This window comes from Onychostoma macrolepis, chromosome 15 (assembly GCF_012432095.1).
Source record: "Onychostoma macrolepis isolate SWU-2019 chromosome 15, ASM1243209v1, whole genome shotgun sequence".
NCBI classification, from domain to species: domain Eukaryota; kingdom Metazoa; phylum Chordata; class Actinopteri; order Cypriniformes; family Cyprinidae; genus Onychostoma; species Onychostoma macrolepis.
The window spans coordinates 21348602-21368182 of record NC_081169.1 but is presented as its reverse complement, the minus strand read 5'-3'; the positions used below and the strand labels follow the sequence as shown (position 1 = coordinate 21368182).

The following is a 19581-nucleotide window of genomic DNA, read 5'->3' as shown; positions in this document are numbered from 1 at the left end:
GTTGCTGCAAAGGGTGGCACATCCAGTTATTAGATTTAGGGAGCAATTACTTTTTCATGTAGTGCCAGGCAGGTTTGGACAGCTTTTCCCCCTAATAAATGATTACCTAAATCATTATTTCAAAACCGCATTTTGTATTTACTCAGGTTATCTTTGTGTAAGTCTAAGTGTGACAAATCTGCAAAAAAAAACACAAAAAACAGGAAGGGGGCAAAAACTTTTTCACACCACTGTATCTATCTATCTATCCATCCATTTTATCTATCTAAAATTTGTTATCAGTATTTCATTGAGGAAGTTTCGACAGTTACTCATTCACTTTTACATGGTGTTTGAACCTAAATGTGTGTTGGCAGTGTGTGTACACAACCACCCTACAATGATAAAAATCCACCCAGTTCTTTTTTTTTTTTTTTTGATTTCACAAATCATAAGCACTTTCTCAGAACAAGCTGTTCACAGATTCTGGGCAAAGTGATGTCCCACGACTGTTGATGGAAACTGGCGTTTTGTCACATACCCGCCCTGAGTGAGCTGTAAACAGTCCGCCATTGTTTCGACGCTGGAGCAGGAGTAGAGAAGAATGTCTCCCAAGCGTTTGAGGTGTTCTGTTGTTGGATGTAATAATAATATCAATTTACTCCCGACATCTGAGCCACTGAAGACGCAGTGGATTACTTTTGTTTTTGAAGGGAATGTGCCCGCCGATCAACCTAAATGCGTTTACATTCTCGCGAATCATTCGTGATCCAGCTTCACCTACAAAAGTGAAAAGGTGAATTTTTTTTTTAAATTAATCTTTTAAAATCGCCTTTTCTAATAATGTGCTTGCTAGCAAGTTCCACGACGAAAGAAGACAGAAGAGAAGGGGTGGGGTGAGCAGTAGCTCATTATCATTTAAAGGGACATGCACCGAAACAGGTCACTGTGAACAGAGCTGTTTTTGACCAGGTAAAAAGGGTGTTGTTTTACACTAACATTGAGAAATTTTAACCAAAGTATGTTATAGACGTTTCATGAAGACCATATAGAATCATACCAACTTGTGAAAAATGGGCATGTGATGTCCCATTTAAGAAGGGCTAAGATGCTCATCACCATGGAAACATCATCTAACATTTACAGTACATCACTTTCAAAACAGCCAAGAACATCATCATTACCTTTCAGATAATATTGTTCCTCATAGTGATCCATCATATGCATTTTTTACTATTTCTGTCTCTGTGCACCAGTGTGGGCATAAAATAACCACACAACACAACAGCTTCATGACAGTCTCATTAGTTATGAGATGCAGCTGGTTTTGTGTTTAATACTGAAATCAGGACACTGCAAAAACAGATTTAAGGCAACAGGATTTTAAGTTTATCATAAATTCCAATATTATAATTCACAAATAATTCCATTCTTTTAGAAAACAAAAGTGTTTAAAAATAAACCTACAAATAACCTTGAACAGGTTGTGATAATCGTGTAATATAAATATTTCAAACATGTTTCTCCAACAAACATTTAAGACATGCAACTCCCAAGAAAACCGTTAAGGACATTCATACAGACCAGAAGGCACCCTTCCATTCAGGTTTGTGCAAGATTCACTATATAGAAAACATAAGAAGAATGAAGGACACACAATGATGACAATGACCAGACATACACACATTACTACTCTCACGCACACAGACACAGAGACTATAATTCATCCTTAGTGCTTTTCTGTGGTCCTTCTGTGTGTTTGTCATTCTTCAACCACTTGTTGAACACTGCAATAGGGTCTATGTTCCAATGTTTGTGGAAGGAAATGGGGATCTGGTGGGCCAAAAACTCCTTTGCGTAATCTTCTGGACGAGCCTGAGACAGAATTCGAAAATAAGGGAGAGATAGGATTAGTGTTATTCAATGAAACTACCACTGTTCCTAACCTCCTGTTATTTGGTACATTAAAAGGAACCCTGAAAAATAACATCTTCGCATACACTGGTGAAGTGACATTTTCGATTAAAAAACTCAAATGGGTCTTAGAAAAGTAGTGGAAGTCTGTGATAAATTAAAGTTTGGTCATACAGCACTGCTTAAGACCTTTAGTGACACAACCGCTCTGCTAGCATAAATTACTTGGAAAGAAACATGTTTGATATACAGAGCATATCAGGACTGCTTCTTGCAGGGCAATGAGGAAGATGAGTTTAGAAATGATAGACATGGCAATGTTATAAGCAATTATTTCTTTTCCAGGAATAACTAAGAATGAACATGTCTGGACAACTTTCTTTCCATCTGCAAGGACTCCATTATTTATTTAATAATGGAGTCCGAGAAATACACAGAAACATGTATTATATGTCTTAAAATTATCTAAAAATCTGTTTTAAAAATGCACAAAATCATCATTCACACAAATATGAAGTTTAAAAAGCAGACATGGTATCACCAAATCGAACTGAGCTGTCTAACCGTATCTGGTACACTGAAAAATGGAAAACAAATGACTCCGGTGTTGGGATACTTGCTGTGCTGCCTAGACTTTTTGTCCCTTTTAATTAGTGGACAAAACACCATGGAATAGCATTGCGTGCCGGCATTAGGACAGGGTAAGTCTTCACGTACTGAATGAGTCTGTGTATGTGCTTTGACCTAATTATACTTTTTTTTTTTTTCAAAAAGTTGAAATATATGCTAAGAAGTTAAGTACATCTGAAAATACATGAATAAAATTGAAGTGAGTTATTGTTACTAATATTTATTTATTTTAGAAATAATAATTTTGACAATTAGGCAATTGTGTGAGAGTAGGGAGCATTTTTTATACTAGTTATACTTCTGGGGATCAAATGCTGAAATATCCTCATAATTTAAGTGAATAATTATTATTACTATTTTAAAAATTGATTAATTTAATTTATATAATTATTTATTTAATTTTGCTAAATTATAATTTAGCTAGGTAACAGTGTATGGGTAAAAAAAATTATAATAATTATACTAGTTAAACTGGGGACAATTTTTTTTTTTTTATATTCTGAGACATTGAGTAACTGAAAATAAATACATTTAAAAATAGATAATAACACTCCTAATCACAATAATAATATTGATTTTAAGTGAGTTATTATTATTACTAATATTTATTCATTTATTTGCACAATAATAATTTTGATAAAATAATGTAGATAGTCAACAGTGTATGGCTAGGGGGAAAAAACATTAATTTGTAATATGTTGATTATATTTTTAAAAATATAATTTATCATTATCATTTCAGAAGTAAATAATGTTCAGTATTTAAAAAAAAGAAGTCCATGGTATATCCTTATTTAGATTAGATAAAGTGTGTGTGTGTGTGTGTGTGTACCTGGTGGAAGAGGGGACTGTGTGTGACAGGAACTCGTAGAGCATTGAGACACATGCCCAAAACCATATCATCAGGAGCATCGTTACTGTAGCACTTACAGCCGCTGGCCAACAGCTGGACCACTGCCTCTCGACTGAATACCATCCTGTACGAGACACAACGCAGCAGCACTGAATACTCGACTTCTCCAATGCAGGATGCCAAAAACAATTGAATACACCTTTATTGAGTGCTGTGAAATGGAATATACTGATTTGTCATTGCAGGGTTTGTGAATCCCACACAAGAGTGCACTAACCACACAGTAATTTAAGGTAAGCTCATTTCTGCAGGAACTGGTTCCAAATATGCTAGCAAACTGCACAGCATGTGGGCATTTATCTGTAGGGGGCCAAATTAGAGAGCTCAGTTTGTAATTGTGATTGGTGCACTTTGTCGTCACCTCTGTCATGGCAGTGGATTTTAACATTACTGATGACTGTTTGTATTTACACCAAATTGTGTATTTACACCATTAGGTATGTGAAGATGTCACAGGGACAGGAAGATGTTTTTTTTTTTTTTTAAATAGTAAACAGCTAGATAAAATCAAAAAGAGTTAAGTGATTCTCAACCTTTTTGACTTGAAGGCCTAGAGTTACACAATATTTGAAGGCCCACCATACTGAATAGTTTCTTTGATATTTCTGCTGCATTTATGACAATGATGATTGTTTTCATATTTTTTTATTAACATAAACTGGGAATGCTGATATATTTAATTAAACATGATTCAGTTTGCGATTCCATATAAATGCATTCGAGAATGTTTTCAATAAAAATAATAGTTATTAATGGAAAAAAATAAATGATTTCAGTTTACACCTTGATTTTTTTTTTTTTTTGGAAAGTTTTCATTTTCATTTTTCCATATATCACTAAATGGTTATAAAATAATGCACTTTGCTGTGAATCTAAAACAGGATTACACACTTATATACTCACAATTTTCTTTTATTATTTTATTTTTTACTATTATTCCCTATTTATAGCACTTTCTTTTTTTGGATATGCAGCAAATTAATTCCAAGTATGAAGATTTTACTCTTTGGGAAGAACTTATAACTTGCAATGATGTCACATGTGGACTGAAGATCCTCAATTATATATTTATTTATTATAATGAATATAATTAAATGGTTGAAAACACTACCACTATATTGTTTTTTTTGGACTTCAAATTAGGGATACATCATTATTAAAACTGTGTGCAATAATTATTTAAAACTGATAAATTGTTGATACTAAATACCATTTAATTTAAGTAAACACACACACAAAAAAGAAAATTAATGGTTTTAAAAGCCTTAAGAAAATGTACGCATCACAGTATTACAATATACAGTATGAAAAATAAATATTAATAGATGTATAATAGATTTGTGGAACATTGCATTTTACAGTGTTATTATGTTTAAAGTTTTTAAAGATTAACTTTGAGTGTTCAACAAAGGTAATGTAAATGTAAAAACAGAAAAAAAGCATGCATAATAAAATATCCAATATCAATAAATTAAAACACCTCTTTCTCTCAGCTGATTAAGGATTCATTTTAATTTATACTTACAAAAGTGTCCAATATAACTTACCTTGTTGCTTTAAATGTGTTTCGGACACATTGTTACATAGAATAATGTCAAAAGGCTGTTTTCACCATGAAGCAGACACTCACCCCCCACCACCAGTGATGTAACTGTATCCTCCCTGACCCAGTCCATACCCATAGCGCTCTCCCAGACACACCGGCTCACTGGAGTCATAGCAGCTTAGCAAGGCCTGCAGTCTGGGCAAGCTGTGAGAACCAAACACATTATGCCACCCACTAACGTGTAAATTGGTGCAAACACCACAGATTCCTTGTAAAATCATGCCATTTTCCAGAAAAAAGGATACTGTATGTTGCCTACATGTACAAAAACTGACAGCCGAATAGCCTTACCTTATAAGAGTATCATCATCTACAATCAACAGCCAATCAGTATTAGGCACATGACTGCTCAAAAATCTCCTCAAGATGGCGAATGTTTTCCCACAGTGACCTGCAAGCGGATAAAAAAGTACTTAATGTGTAGGATACATTTACATTTAGCAGATGCTTTTATCCAAAGCGACTTACAAATGAGGACAATGGAAGCAATCAAAATCACCAAAAGAGCAATGATACGCAAGTGCAATAACAACTCTCAGTTAGCTAAACGTAGTATACGTTGCAAGGGATTTATTTCATTATTAAATAAAAATAAAACAGATAGAATAGAAAAAGAAAAGAGCAAGGTAGTGTTAGAGGCCTTTTTTGCTTTTGTTAATTGTATAATAAATAAAAATAGGAATAGACAGAATTGAAATGAATAGAGAAGCTAGTGTTTTTTTTTTTTAAACAAGCAGTTATGTCTAAAAGTGGCAAAGTGTTTTTTTTTTTTTTAAGAATAGAATTAGAATAGAGAGTTCTAGAGTTAGAGGGTCAAATAAAGATGGAAGAGCTGTGTTTTTAGCCGATTCTTGAAGATGGCAAAGGACTCAGATGCATGGATTGAGTTGGGCAGGTCATTCCACCAGGAGGGAACATTTAATTTAAAAGTCCGCGAAAGTGATTTTGTGACTCTTTGGGATGGCACAATAAAGCGATGTTCACTTGCAGAACGCATGCTTCTAGAAGGAACATAAGTCTGAAGTAGTGAATTTAGGTAAAGGGGTGAAGAGCCAGTGGTGGCTTTGTAGGCAAATATCAATGCCTTGAATATAATGCTAGCAGCGATTGGTAGCCAGTGCAAATTGATAAACAGAGGTGTGACGTGCATTCTTTTCGGCTAATTAAAACATTAATCTTGCTGCCGGGTTCTGGATTAATTGTAAAGGTTTGATAGAACTGGCTGGAAGACCTGCCAAGAGAGCACTGCGATAGTCCAGCCTGGACAGAACAAGAGCTTGAACAAGGAGTTCTGAAGCATGTTCCGAAAGAAAGGACCTGATCTTCTTGATGTTGAATAAAGCAAATCTGCAGAACCGGCAGTTTTAGCAATGTGGTCTGAGAAAGTCAGCTGATCATCCATCATAACTCCAAGGTTTCTGGCTGTTTTTTAAGGAGTTATGGTTGATGTGCCTAATTGGATGGTGAAATTGTGATGAAACGATGGGGTTTCTGGAACCACAAGGTTGAGTTGAAGGTGATGGTCCTTCATCCAGCAATAAATGTCTGTTAGACAAGCTGAGATGCGAGCAGCTATCGTCGGATCATCAGGATGGAATGAGAGGTAGAGTTGAATGACATCAGCATAGCAGTGATATGAAAAGCCATATTTCTGAATGACAGAGCCTAGTGATGCCATGTAGACAGAGAAGAGAAGTGGTCCAAGAACTGAGCTCTGAGGCACCCCAGTAGTTAGATGTTGCGACTTGGACACCTCACCTCTCCAAGATACCTTGAAGGACCTATGAGAGGTAAGACTCAAACCATTGGAGTGTGGTTCTTGAGATGCCCTTTGCCAATAGAGTTGACAGGAGGATCTGGTGGTTAACTGTGACAAAAGCAGGGGACAGATCCAGCAAGATAAGTATTAAAGATTTGGAATCCGCTCTTGCCAGTCTTAGGACTTCACCAACTGAGAGCAAGGCAGTCTCAGTTGAATGTCCACTTCTGAAACCAGACTGGTTGCTGTCGAAGAGGTTGTTCTGTGTGAGAAAGGTACAAGAAAAGTCAGAATGCATAATCAAAACATAATCTCTTCAAAACGGTGTTCTTCAAATCCAGCCACCTTGTGTTTTTTTTAATACCCAGAGGTAAGTTGACTTTGTCTGACTTTGCTGAGATCTTTACAATTCAGCCCTCCACCTCACCGCTGTCATTCAGCTGTCCGAAGAAACTGTCCATCCACAGCCTGAATGGGAAATGGAATGAGAACGGAACGCTATATCTCCATTAGGTACCTTTCGGAAAAGTACTGCAGACATGATGTGATATCAGCGAGTATGTGAGGGAAATGTTTTCCTAAGCAAACAATCAGATTATGATATTGAATAGAGAATGTGCACCGTCAGGAGAAGGGAAGATCCTGAAGGAACTGTAGTTATAGTAGAAACTGCACTGGTGACAATAATGCCAGAAAGGCACAAAAGCATCAGTGACAATGAAGGCAAAGGGAAGAGAGCAGAACAGGATGTGCTGCCTTCAGACTTCATAGGGAGAACAGGACCCTCTTCACAACAAATATCACAGGCTGACCTATCGGATAGACTGCAGCCACCAGTTAAAACCTCTCGTAAAACAGCAATGAGGGGAACAAGAAGCAGCCATCCCGAGGTGTGACAGTATGTATATCGGGACTCGGAAAAATCATAGATGACTCCTTTTCAGTTCATGAGTATGAATTTGAATTTAATGAAAGGAAGAATTATTTACTGAACTGCATATCAAAGAAATTCAAAGCTTTACTTCCACCAAGGTCCAAAACAAATACAAATATTAATTAAAGTAAATATTATTGTTAAATTATTTATATTCATAAAAAGTAAATTAATAAACAATTAAATAAATAATTTGTCAATTTTGATTAATATTAACACTGATTATTTGCCTGTGATTGTACAAAACCACACATACATAAACACACGAAAAAAAAAAAAAAAAAAAATATATATATATATGTATGTATATATATGTACATGATAGAACAATAGAACTATAGATACAACAACAGATAGACAGAGTGATAGACAGAACGATAGAGCGATAGAACAGATAGACAGACAGACAGACAGATAGATAGATAGATAGATAGATAGATAGATAGATAGAACGACAGATAGATAAACTAGTGTCTTTGATCCCTCTCTTTCATCACTTTCTGTCATGATTAAAAGCAAGAATCCTGCTTTGATTTGGCTTTGACAACAAGAACAAGAGAGAAAATGAACAGAATCCATTGAAGAGGGCTCTTAGTCAGAGACATCATGTCAAATTAACACCCTTTTAAATACACAAGTAGGGAGAACATGGGAACAGAATGTGCCAAGAGCTTTTTAACATTAAACAGAAGGGAGAAGGTGATCAAACGAACAACTGACCCATCAGAAGCTACTTCAAAAAAAAAAAAAACGTTTTACTTTTAATTGACTGCTTGAAAAAAACAAACAAAAAAAACAGCAGAAGAGAGAGTGCTAGAGGGCATTCTATTGAAATAAGGGTCTCAATTGAATGGACAAAATGGCAAATTGAAAGACTCCAGTGGAGAATATGAAGGTGTGTGTCCCACTTTGTGGCTCTGATTGGACTTCCAGTTCTAATCAGAAGTAAAGCACGGAGTTCACTTCAGCATGATGATCACATTTGCATAGGTTATCAGTGGCAGACTGTCATGAAAGTTTAGTGTATGGTTTGTGGGTTGGCTTGGCAGGATTAGAAAGAGATACCGAAAGTTGACCCTAGAGCACATAGCATTTACTGGCTGCTTCTTATATTAACTTGTTATATTTGATTCTAATCATCAGAAAACAGCCAAAACTGTATACCTCTAGTCAAATACCTCTATTCAATCTGTCCTCAGACTCCAAAAAGCCAATACTTGATCCAGCCTGAAGTGCTAGACATTGTATGTAATTTTTTTTCTCCTGGTTAAATAAAGGTAAATAAATAAATGACTCTATCTAACAATTGTAAGACTCTATCTAATAAATCATAAAAACAGCATAAAAATTTTGAAATAAATTCCATTTATTGTAGTAATAAAACTATTTTAATAATCTATCTATCTATCTATCTATCTATCTATCTATCTATCTATCTATCTATCTATCTATCTATCTATCTATCAGTTGTCTGACTATCTCTCTAATCCGTCCATCCATCCATGGATGGATATCTATCTATCTATCTATCTATCTATCTATCTATCTATCTATCTATCTATCTATCTATCTATCTATCTATCTACAGTGAGGAAAATAAGTATTTGAACACCCTGCTATTTTGCAAGTTCTCCCACTTAGAAATCATGGAGGGTCTGAAATTGTCATCGAGGTGCATGTCCACTGTGAGAGACATAATCTAAAAAAAAATCCAGAAATCACAATGTATGATTTTTAACTATTTATTTGTATGATACAGCTGCAAATAAGTATTTGAACACCTGTCTATCAGCTAGAATTCTGACCCTCAAAGACCTGTTAGTCTGCCTTTAAAATGTCCACCTCCACTCCATTTATTATCCTAAATTAGATGCACCTGTTTGAGGTCGTTAGCTGCATAAAGACACCTGTCCACCCCATACAATCAGTAAGAATCCAACTACTAACATGGCCAAGACCAAAGAGCTGTCCAAAGACACTAGAGACAAAATTGTACACCTCCACAAGGCTGGAAAGGGCCACAGGAAATTGCCAAGCAGCTTGGTGAAAAAGGTCCACTGTTGGAGCAATCATTAGAAAATGGAAGAAGCTAAACATGACTGTCAATCTCCCTCGGACTGGGGCTCCATGCAAGATCTCACCTCGTGGGGTCTCAATGATCCTAAGAAAGGTGAGAAATCAGCCCAGAACTACACGGGAGGAGCTGGTCAATGACCTGAAAAGAGCTGGGACCACCGTTTCCAAGGTTACTGTTGGTAATACACTAAGGCGTCATGGTTTGAAATCATGCATGGCACGGAAGGTTCCCCTGCTTAAACCAGCACATGTCCAGGCCCGACTTAAGTTTGCCAATGACCATTTGGATGATCCAGAGGAGTCATGGGAGAAAGTCATGTGGTCAGATGAGACCAAAATAGAACTTTTGGTCATAATTCCACTAAACGTGTTTGGAGGAAGAAGAATGATGAGTACCATCCCAAGAACACCATCCCTACTGTGAAGCATGGGGTGGTAGCATCATGCTTTGGGGTGTTTTTCTGCACATGGGACAGGGCGACTGCACTGTATTAAGGAGAGGATGACCGGGGCCATGTATTGCGAGATTTTGGGGAACAACCTCCTTCCCTCAGTTAGAGCATTGAAGATGGGTCGAGGCTGGGTCTTCCAACATGACAATGACCGAAGCACACAGCCAGGATAACCAAGGAGTGGCTCTGTAAGAAGCATATCAAGGTTCTGGCGTGGCCTAGCCAGTCTCAGACCTAAACCCAATAGAGAATCTTTGGAGGAGCTCAAACTCCGTGTTTCTCAGCGACAGGCCAGAAACCTGACTGATCTAGAGAAGATCTGTGTGGAGGAGTGGGCCAAAATCCCTCCTGCAGTGTGTGCAAACCTGGTGAAAAACTACAGGAAACGTTTGACCTCTGTAATTGCAAACAAAGGCTACTGTACCAAATATTAACATTGATTTTCTCAGGTGTTCAAATACTTATTTGCAGCTGTATCATACAAATAAATAGTTAAAAATCATACATTGTGATTTCTGGATTTTTTTTTAGATTATGTCTCTCACAGTGGACATGCACCTACGATGACAATTTCAGACCCCTCCATGATTTCTAAGTGGGAGAACTTGCAAAATAGCAGGGTGTTCAAATACTTATTTTCCTCACTGTATCTATCTATCTATCTATCTATTTAACCCTTACTGACACCAAAGGGTAGATTTTGTTGAAAAGAAGAAGGAAAAAAAATGGTTTTAACAATTTTTACCCAATTTTTCACCTTATTTGTTGAAAATGCCAGTAACAATTCCTAATTTCTGCTTGGCTATGAATACAACATAAGATTGAAACAGAGCACCATTTTTGTACAACAGTGCCATATTTCTGTACAAGAACTGATTTAACAACACATCTCACATATGATGAAAATATCAAGGATGAAAAAACATCCAATAACTCACCCCTCTCTGTGTTTGGCACGCCCAGATTAATGGAGGGTATAGAGGGATCGGCATAATCGCTGTAATACTCCAGCAGAGATGCTTGTTTACCCCATGTTTTCTTCACCACAGGAACTGTTGTATGGGAACAGAGAGAATCAATCAATACTTCAACATCCCTGCCTCATCTTCCAGGGCTGACAGTAATCAACATTTGATATCAAAGATCTTAGATATCGTTTTAATACTGGTGTTCAAATTAAATTTAACCCATGAAAACAAACACATGATGTGAATGCAATCCATTATAATGCCATAATGTCTAAACCATCAGTAGCAGAACATTTTGCAGGTAAGAGAGCATCAGATTTATAACAAGCTGTTCCGACTGTAATACCGAAGCCTCCATTTATAACAAGACTAGTGGATACAGCAGTAGTTTTATCTAAAAATTATTGAAGGGGAAATACACTTGAGGTCAAAAGTTTACATCCCCCTTTCAGAATCTGCAAAATGTTATTTTACCAAAATAAGAGGGATCATACAAAATGCATGTTATTGTTTATTTAGTACTGACTTGAATAGGATATTTCACATAAAAGATGTTTACATATAGTCCACAAGAGAAAATAACAGTTGAATTTATAAAAATGACCCCGTTCAAAAGTTTACATATCCTTGATTCTTAATACTGTGTTCTTACATGAATGATCCACAGCTGTTTTTTTTGGTTTAGTGACAGTTGTTCATGAGTCCCTTGTTTGTCCTGAACAGTTTAACTGCCTGCTGTTCTTCAGAAAAATCCCTCAGGTCCCACAAATACTTTGGTTTTGCAGCATTTTTGTGTAATTGAACCCTTTCCAACAATGACTGAATGATTATTACAGAATATTACAGAGGTTTCAAACGCTGACTGATGCTCCAGAAGGAAAAATGATGCATTAAGAGCTGGTGGGTGGAAACTTTTGAACAGAATGGAGATGTGTACATTTTTCTTATTTTGCCTAAATATCATATTTTTTAATTTAGTACTGCCCTTCAGAGGTTACAGAAGATAGTTTCATGTTTCCCAGAAGACAAAATAAGTTAAATTTACCCTGATCTTCAAACTCAAAAGGTTTTCCTCAGTTGTCCTCAGTGTGGAAAGATGAATCTAAAAAATCATACAGTAATTGTTGGAAAGGGTTCAAACACACAAAAATGCTGCAAAACCAAAGTATTTGTGGGAAAAGAAAGGTTTTTTTGAAGAACAGCAGCGTCTGAACCAGGGCTCTGAACTGGTTCAAGGAACGAAAACGAAAACCAGACACAAACGAAATTTTGACAGGAACAGAACCAGAAACAGAAACAAAAACAAACTTTATAGTTCCGAACAGAATTGAAAATTTTAAATGGCCATTAACCAATTAATAACGTTATTTGATCGTTCCATTTAATATTTGAAACTTGCTATCAACCAATCAAGAAAATTGTTTTTACGGGCCAACAGCGCATAGGAAAATCTGTTTTGGATTTGTTGGATTAAAGACTGTTAATTTGAGTTACTCCTTGTCTCCTCGATTCCCTTGTGTGCTTATCGTGATAGAATACTGGACCAATACAAAAAGAGTGTGCGGCGCCCTTTCTACCCATTTTGTTTTCTATTTTTGAAAGTTTTTTGTTTTGCTGTTTTTTTCCCGCGGCATGGAAGTCACAGCTCATCATCTCGCCCTAGCCTGCTGAAATTCGGCGTGGGAGTTCAGTGGGATCGCCGCGAGTGCTGCGAGTCCGCTGGTCACTCGTCAGTCAAGTTTGCCGACCGTTCATCTGTCCAGCCTGCCGGCCGCTCATCAGTCAAGTTCGCAGGCTGCTCGTCTCTCCAGCCCGCCGGCCGCTCATCAGTTAAGCCCGCCGGCCGATCCAAAGTCAAGTTCGCTGACTGATTGTCCTTTACTGACCAAGAGTCCAGTGCAAGATGATTCTCAACTATGTTATAACAGAATGATTTGATATACAATTTTTCTATCTGCAAAATGTGTGTAAAATGGCCATAAACGGGTTTTCTCATTATATACAATGTATCTATAAACTAAATCTAATTTGCATATTAATGTGTTTTTGGGGCAACATGTAATGAAAAAAGAGAATGAGAGAATGAGAATGAGCTTTATTGCCAGGTATGTTTACACATACGAGGAATTTGTTATAGTGACAGAAGCTCCACAGAGCAACAGAATGACAGCGACAGGACACAGATAATAAAAAGAATAATATACAAATATACAAAATAGACAATGTACAAAATAGCATTTACAAAATAGTACATATAATTATGTATGTACAGGTATAATATGTGCAAATTTGAAATGTAAACAAGTATGTGTGTTAAATAAATAATGTATAATAGTGTTGTGTGTTCCACGTTCATGAGATGGATTGCCTGAGGGAAGAAACTGTGCCTGTGCCTGGCCGTTCTGGTGTTCAGAGCTCTGTAGTGTCGACCAGACGGCAAAGAGGGAGTGTGCAGGATGTGAGGGGTCCAGAGTGATTTTGCCAGCCCTTTTGCTCACTCTGGATGAGTACAGTTCTTGGAGAGTGGGGAGGGTTGTACCAATGATTCGCTCAGCAGTTCGCACTACCCTCTGTAGTCTTCTGAGGTCAGATTCAATGATGGCGGAGTAGAACTGTTTCTGCAGCTCCTGTGGCAGGTTGAACCTTCCTCAGCTGGCGAAAGAAGTACAGCCTTTTTCACAATGGACTCAATGTGATTGTCCCACTTCAGGTCCTGAGAAATTGTGGTGCCCAGGAATCTGAATGACTCCACTGCAGTCACAGTGCTGTTCATGATGGTGAGTGGGGGGAGTGCAGGGGGGTTTCTCCTGAAGTCCACGATCATCTCCAGGTTGTTAAGACTGCACCAGACAGCCAGCTCCTTAACCTCTTGTTTGTAGGCAGACTTGTCACCGTCCTGAATGAGGCCGATGACTGTGGTGTCATCTGCAAACTTCAGGAGCTTGACAGAGGGGTCTTTAGGTGCAGTTGTTCGTGTAGAGGGAGAACACGACCCTGGGGGGCGCCAGTGCTGATCGTACGGGTGCTGGATGAGAATTTTCCAAGCTTTACTAGCTGCTGCCTGTCTATCAGGAAGCTGGTGATCCACTGACAGACAGAGGTGGGGACGGATAGCTGAGTTAATTTGGGCTGGAGGAGTGATGAGATGATGGTGTTAAAAGTGGAGCTGAAGTCTACAAACAGGATCCTCACATAAGTCCCTGGTCTCTCTACATGTTGCAGGATGTAGTGCAGTCCCATGTTGACTGCATCATCCACAGACCTGTGTGCTCTGTAGGCAAACTGCAGTGGTTCAGTAAGGGTCCAGTGATGTCCTTTAGATATGCCAAAACCAGTCTTTCAAATGATTTCATGGCCACAGATGTTAGAGCCACAGATCTGTAGTCATTAAGTCCAGTAATTTTGGGTTTCTTTCGGACGGGGATGATGGTGGAGCGTTTGATGCAGGAGGGGACTTCGCACAGCTCCAGTGACCTGTTGAATATCTGTGTGAAGATGGGGGCCAGCTGGTCAGCGCAGGTTTTCAGACAGGCTGGTGTCACACCATCTGGGCCTGGTGCCTTCCTTCTCTTGTTCTTTCTGAAGACCTGACGCACATCATCTTCACTGATCTGCAGTGCAAGAGGGGGGAGAGGGGGGTTGCAGGAGGTGTGAATGGTGTTTTTTTAAACCTGCAATAAAACTTGTTCAGATCATCTGCCAGTTGTTGATTCTCCACAGTGCTGGGGGATGGTGTCTTGTAATTGGTGATGTCTTTCAGATCTTTCCACACTGAAGCAGGATCACTGGAAGAGAATTGGTTCCTTAGCTTTCCAGAATAATTCCTCTTTGCCACTCTGATCTCCTTTTCCAGTGTGTATTTGGCCTGTTTATACAAGAATCTGTTCCCATTCCTGCGAGCATCTACTTTGGCCTGACGGAGCTGTCTGAGTTTTGCAGTGAACCATGGTTTGTCATTGTTGTAAGTTAAATGAGACCTGGTAGGAATGCACATATCCTTACAGAAACTGATATATGATGTAACAGTCTCTGTGAGCTCATCCAGATCGTTGGCAGCAGCTTCAAAACAGTCCAATCAGTGAGGTACAAACAGGCTTGTAAATCCCTCTCTGCTTCATTAGTCCATCTTTTTACAGTCCTTAATACAGGTTTAGATGATTTCAGTTTCTGCCTGAACAAAACATTGATCAGACAGCCCCAAAGCTGCCCGTGGGACAGAGTGATATGCATCCTTTATTGCTGTGTAACAGTGATCCAGTATATTACTGTCTCTGGTGGGACATGTAACATGCTGTCTGTATTTTGGCAGTTCACGGGAGAGCTTTATTTGCTTTATTAAAGTCCCCTAGAAGGATTAAAACAGAGTCCGGGTGTTATTGCTCAGTCTCTGTGATCAGATCAGTGAGTTTCTGTAAAAGCCAGGCTCACGTGCGCTTGCGGAGGAATGTAAACACTCGCGAGAATGAACGGGCAAAACTCCCGCATCAAATAGAACGGCTTACAGTTAATGAAGAGCGCTTCTAAGTCGGGACAGCACATATTCTTTAACATAGTTACATCTGTACACCACCTTTCGTTGATGTAAAAGCATGTCCCTCTGCCACACGATTTCCCCGTTGATTCTGTGTTGCGATCCACTCTAAACAGCAGAAGCATGCTGCCCGGAATGGCGTCATTCAGCCAGGTTTCCGTGAAACACAGAGCAGCAGAGTTTGAAAAATCCTTGTTTGTCCGGGGAAGCAGAAGAAGTTTGTCCGTTTTGTTGGGTAGAGAGTGGAGATTTGCCAGATGGATGCTAGGCAACGGCATTCGAAATCCACGCTGTCTGAGCTTCACGAGTGCACCGGCTCGCTTCCCCTGTCTGCGCATCCTGAAGAGTTCGATCAGTGCTGTTGCTCCGCCAACTACAACGTTCATCAAAACATTTTAATAATCTTTAAAATTTCAGAATAATCGAAATCCGGTAAAAGATTTTGTGCCGTGTTCTGCCAAATGTTCAGCAGTTAATTTGTGGTAAAACTGATCGTGTTTGAGAAACAAAAAAAACAGTAAAAACTAACAAAAACAGTACAAACACTGGAGAGCTAAGCACTGTAGCTGCCATGTGCGGCACCATCTTGTAAAAAGAAGTGTAATAATGGGAGTAATAATTGACAAGATTTTCATAATAATATATAATATTTCATAGAATACTGAAATATAATTTCTTTCCCTATTCATTTGTTGTGTCTCCCAAAATTTGTAATAAACATGCTTTTAGTCCCAGTGTCCTTATATGAGGACATGTATGAAATCAACATCCTGTTTCGTAACAGAAAGTCATATTTCAGAATATTACAGGATATCCAGACTTACTGTGGCATATATAGTCTCAGAGAAATTCACTAAAATATAATGTCCTCATATGAGGACGCAGGGTCTCAGAAGGCTAGGTAAGGTGGAATATAGGCTATTCTATTACAGGCACTCATATGCAATAGTTAGATGAGGTATTATAAGCCATTGGCTTACTTATGTTCTCCCATGTCTGAATTTGTCTATTCAAAACTAGGATGTTGCTGGACCCAATGCAGACAGCTCAGCTGCTGCAGGAGAGTCAAGTGTCATGGAGGTAGGAAGACACAATGAGAGAGACACACCCTGACACAGGTGCTGTCAGTTTCTTAATAACGTCACGTGGCTCTAATTAACTATTAATGAACCCTTAGGATAGAAGGAACATGTGCATGTATGTCTCTCTCACACACACACACAAATGCACATGCAGCACATACTAGCAACACTTCAGCATATTTTAATTCACAAATAATTGTGTATCAAAAGGATTTAAAAATGTACAAATCTGTTGGTACACACACACACACACACACACACACACTATTACTGCTGCTACTATTTATAATTTTTGCTATGTATTCTATTCCCTTTTGTGCTATTATTACTTGTTTGTATTCCTATGTATTCCAATGTTGAGAGCAGTCAGTGAGAAAATATTTTGCTGTAATGTTTACATCCTATACTGTATTCATTAACAAGGATGTTGCTGGAATCAGAACAGCCAGAGACTCCTGGTCTTCCAATACCAGTGCTGTGAGGAAGGATGCAACGGTACGCCTAGTAGAGACAGGGAGGAGTGTGGTAGAGGTAGGAAAAATCCAAAGTCCAATGACAACAAAGAACAACACACTGTAGAGCAGTGGTGCCCAATCCTGTTGCTGGAGATCTACCTACCTGCAGAGTTCAGTTCCAACCCTGCTTCAACAAACCTTCCTGTAATTATCAAGTGCTCCTGAAGATCTTAATTAGCTAGTTAAGTCATGTTTGATGAGGGTTGGAGCTAAACTTTGCAGGAAGGTAGATCTCAAGGAACAGGGTTGGGCACCACTGCTGTAGAGCAGTGGTCACCATACTTGTTCCTGGAGGGCTGGTGTCCTGCAGATTTTAGCTCCAACCCTCATCAAACACACCTGAACCAGCTAATCAAGGTCTTGCTTAGTATACTTCAAGGCAGGTGTGTTGAGGCAAGTTGGAGCCAAACTCTGCAGGACACCGGCACTCTAGGAACAAGTATGGTGACCCCTGCTGTAAAGAATGACAGTAACAGCAGATAAATGGCATAACAGACAGCACACATACTTTACAACATCCTCAGAGTCTTTTTCTTTAGTTTTTACTGTATATGTAAATTTGTTATAAATGTGTGCTCTTTAAAAAAAGTAGTAAGCATTGTTTGCCAGACACATACATTAAATGTTTAAATATCTGTTACATATGGTACTGCTTATATTATTTCACCATCTGTACACAAATGTAAGTAGTGAATGCGTGTGTCCGTGGGTGGGGTTGTGTGGGTGTGCTAATGTGGGCCGGTTTGGCTACAGTGCCAGGACTGAATTTTTGTCCCAGTCCGCACCTATATAGGCCTACACACGAAATATATTTCACTTAAGTCATTGACAGATTAACAAAACAAAAGAAAAAAAATGTGCTGAATTACAGTTCATTGTGACGCGTTCCAAAGTTCACGGAAAGGAAAACAAGACGGCAGAAAGTAGTTTTGTTTATTTTGCAAAAGCTTTACAGTTTTATTTATTTTGCAAAAGTTTGATAGTTTTGAATGATGTCTTGCTCCTATAACAAACCAGCCTTGGTGTGACCATATCACGCCGGCGCCTCACGCGCACGCAGACACACAGAGCTGGGTAGATTACTTACAAATTGTAATCCGTTACTGATTCCAAATTACATGACAAAAATTGTAGTCAGTAACGTAATCCATTACATTACACATTTTAGGTAATATAATCAGATTACTTTTGACCAAACTTGTTTATCACATTAAAGTAAACAGGATAATCTTGTACCATAATGATGTAAAAATACAAAAAGTGAGAAAATATGGCAAAGGGAGATATTGTCTTTTACAGAAACGCTGTTTGACCACCCCTTTAAAGTAAATATATTAGGTGAAAGAGGTTCAGATGACAAAAAGTTTGAGAATGTCTGCAAATAAGAAATAACGAGAATTTTTGCATTTTAATGAGTTTGAAAGACAAAAGCCTTTCAATAATACATAATAATACATGGTTAAATAACCTACTGAGTGATAATTCAAATAAAAATGAATGTGTTCATCGGTAGTTGATGCAATGTTGAAACACTTTTTAAACCTGAAATGATTTTTGTAAATCCAGTGCTCAAATGCTGCGTAGCCACCTGACTAATGACTAGTCTGTGTGTGAATGTCCACAAAACTGGACTTTCTGAGTGTATATAAGTGGTGGACTATTTTAGAAAGGAAAATGTAAAGATAAAAAAGAGGAATTAGAGAGAATCAATAAATGATTAATAGTTTATTGCTATTGTGTGAATAATATGTAATCATGCAATCTATAAAAAAGTAACTGTAGTCTGATTACGAGCATTTTAAAATGTAACTTACTCTAATTACAAGTACTTAATTTTTGGAATCTGATTACGTAATCCAGACTACATGTAATCAGTTAGTACCCAGCTCTGCAGACACAACATATTTTTGCGACATTGCAGCCTGTTCATAGTCAAAATAAAATACAGTTAAAGAAACATATAAAAAGTTACAGTGCTCCGCTGTACAATCTGTTGCGTTCAGTGTGACCACCGCCTCACTGTGCTGATATATAGCCGATGTGAAGGATGATGTTTTCCATTGATGAAAGTACAAAGCCTATAATAGCCTAAATTATATTTTAGCATCCAGATACGTCGCGAATATGGAAACAATTGGATTCGTGCCGAATGAGAGAGGTAGGCATCAGTTTCACCTTGAATTAATTTGTTTTTGGATTGACGTTTTTATAGCCTAAACGCA

The 19581-nt window shown here is 38.1% G+C and overlaps 1 protein-coding gene across 3 annotated transcripts in view; it reads right to left on the bottom strand.

Annotated features, from left to right (window-relative positions):
• Nucleotides 1-1345: 1345 nt before the first annotated feature.
• b3glcta (beta 3-glucosyltransferase a) overlaps nt 1346-19581 on the bottom strand; it is a 104445-nt gene continuing 86209 nt past the window's right edge. For 2 of the 3 annotated variants that reach the window (XM_058744666.1, XM_058744667.1), the window contains 5 exons: nt 11202-11315; nt 5334-5433; nt 5067-5186; nt 3356-3500; nt 1346-1854 (listed from right to left, as the gene is read on the bottom strand). In XM_058744666.1, coding sequence (XP_058600649.1) covers nt 1696-1854; nt 3356-3500; nt 5067-5186; nt 5334-5433; nt 11202-11315 — 638 coding nt within the window. In that variant the 3' untranslated portion in view covers nt 1346-1695. The remainder of the gene's footprint in view (nt 1855-3355; nt 3501-5066; nt 5187-5333; nt 5434-11201; nt 11316-19581) is intronic. The other variant, XM_058744668.1, reaches the window with a different exon arrangement.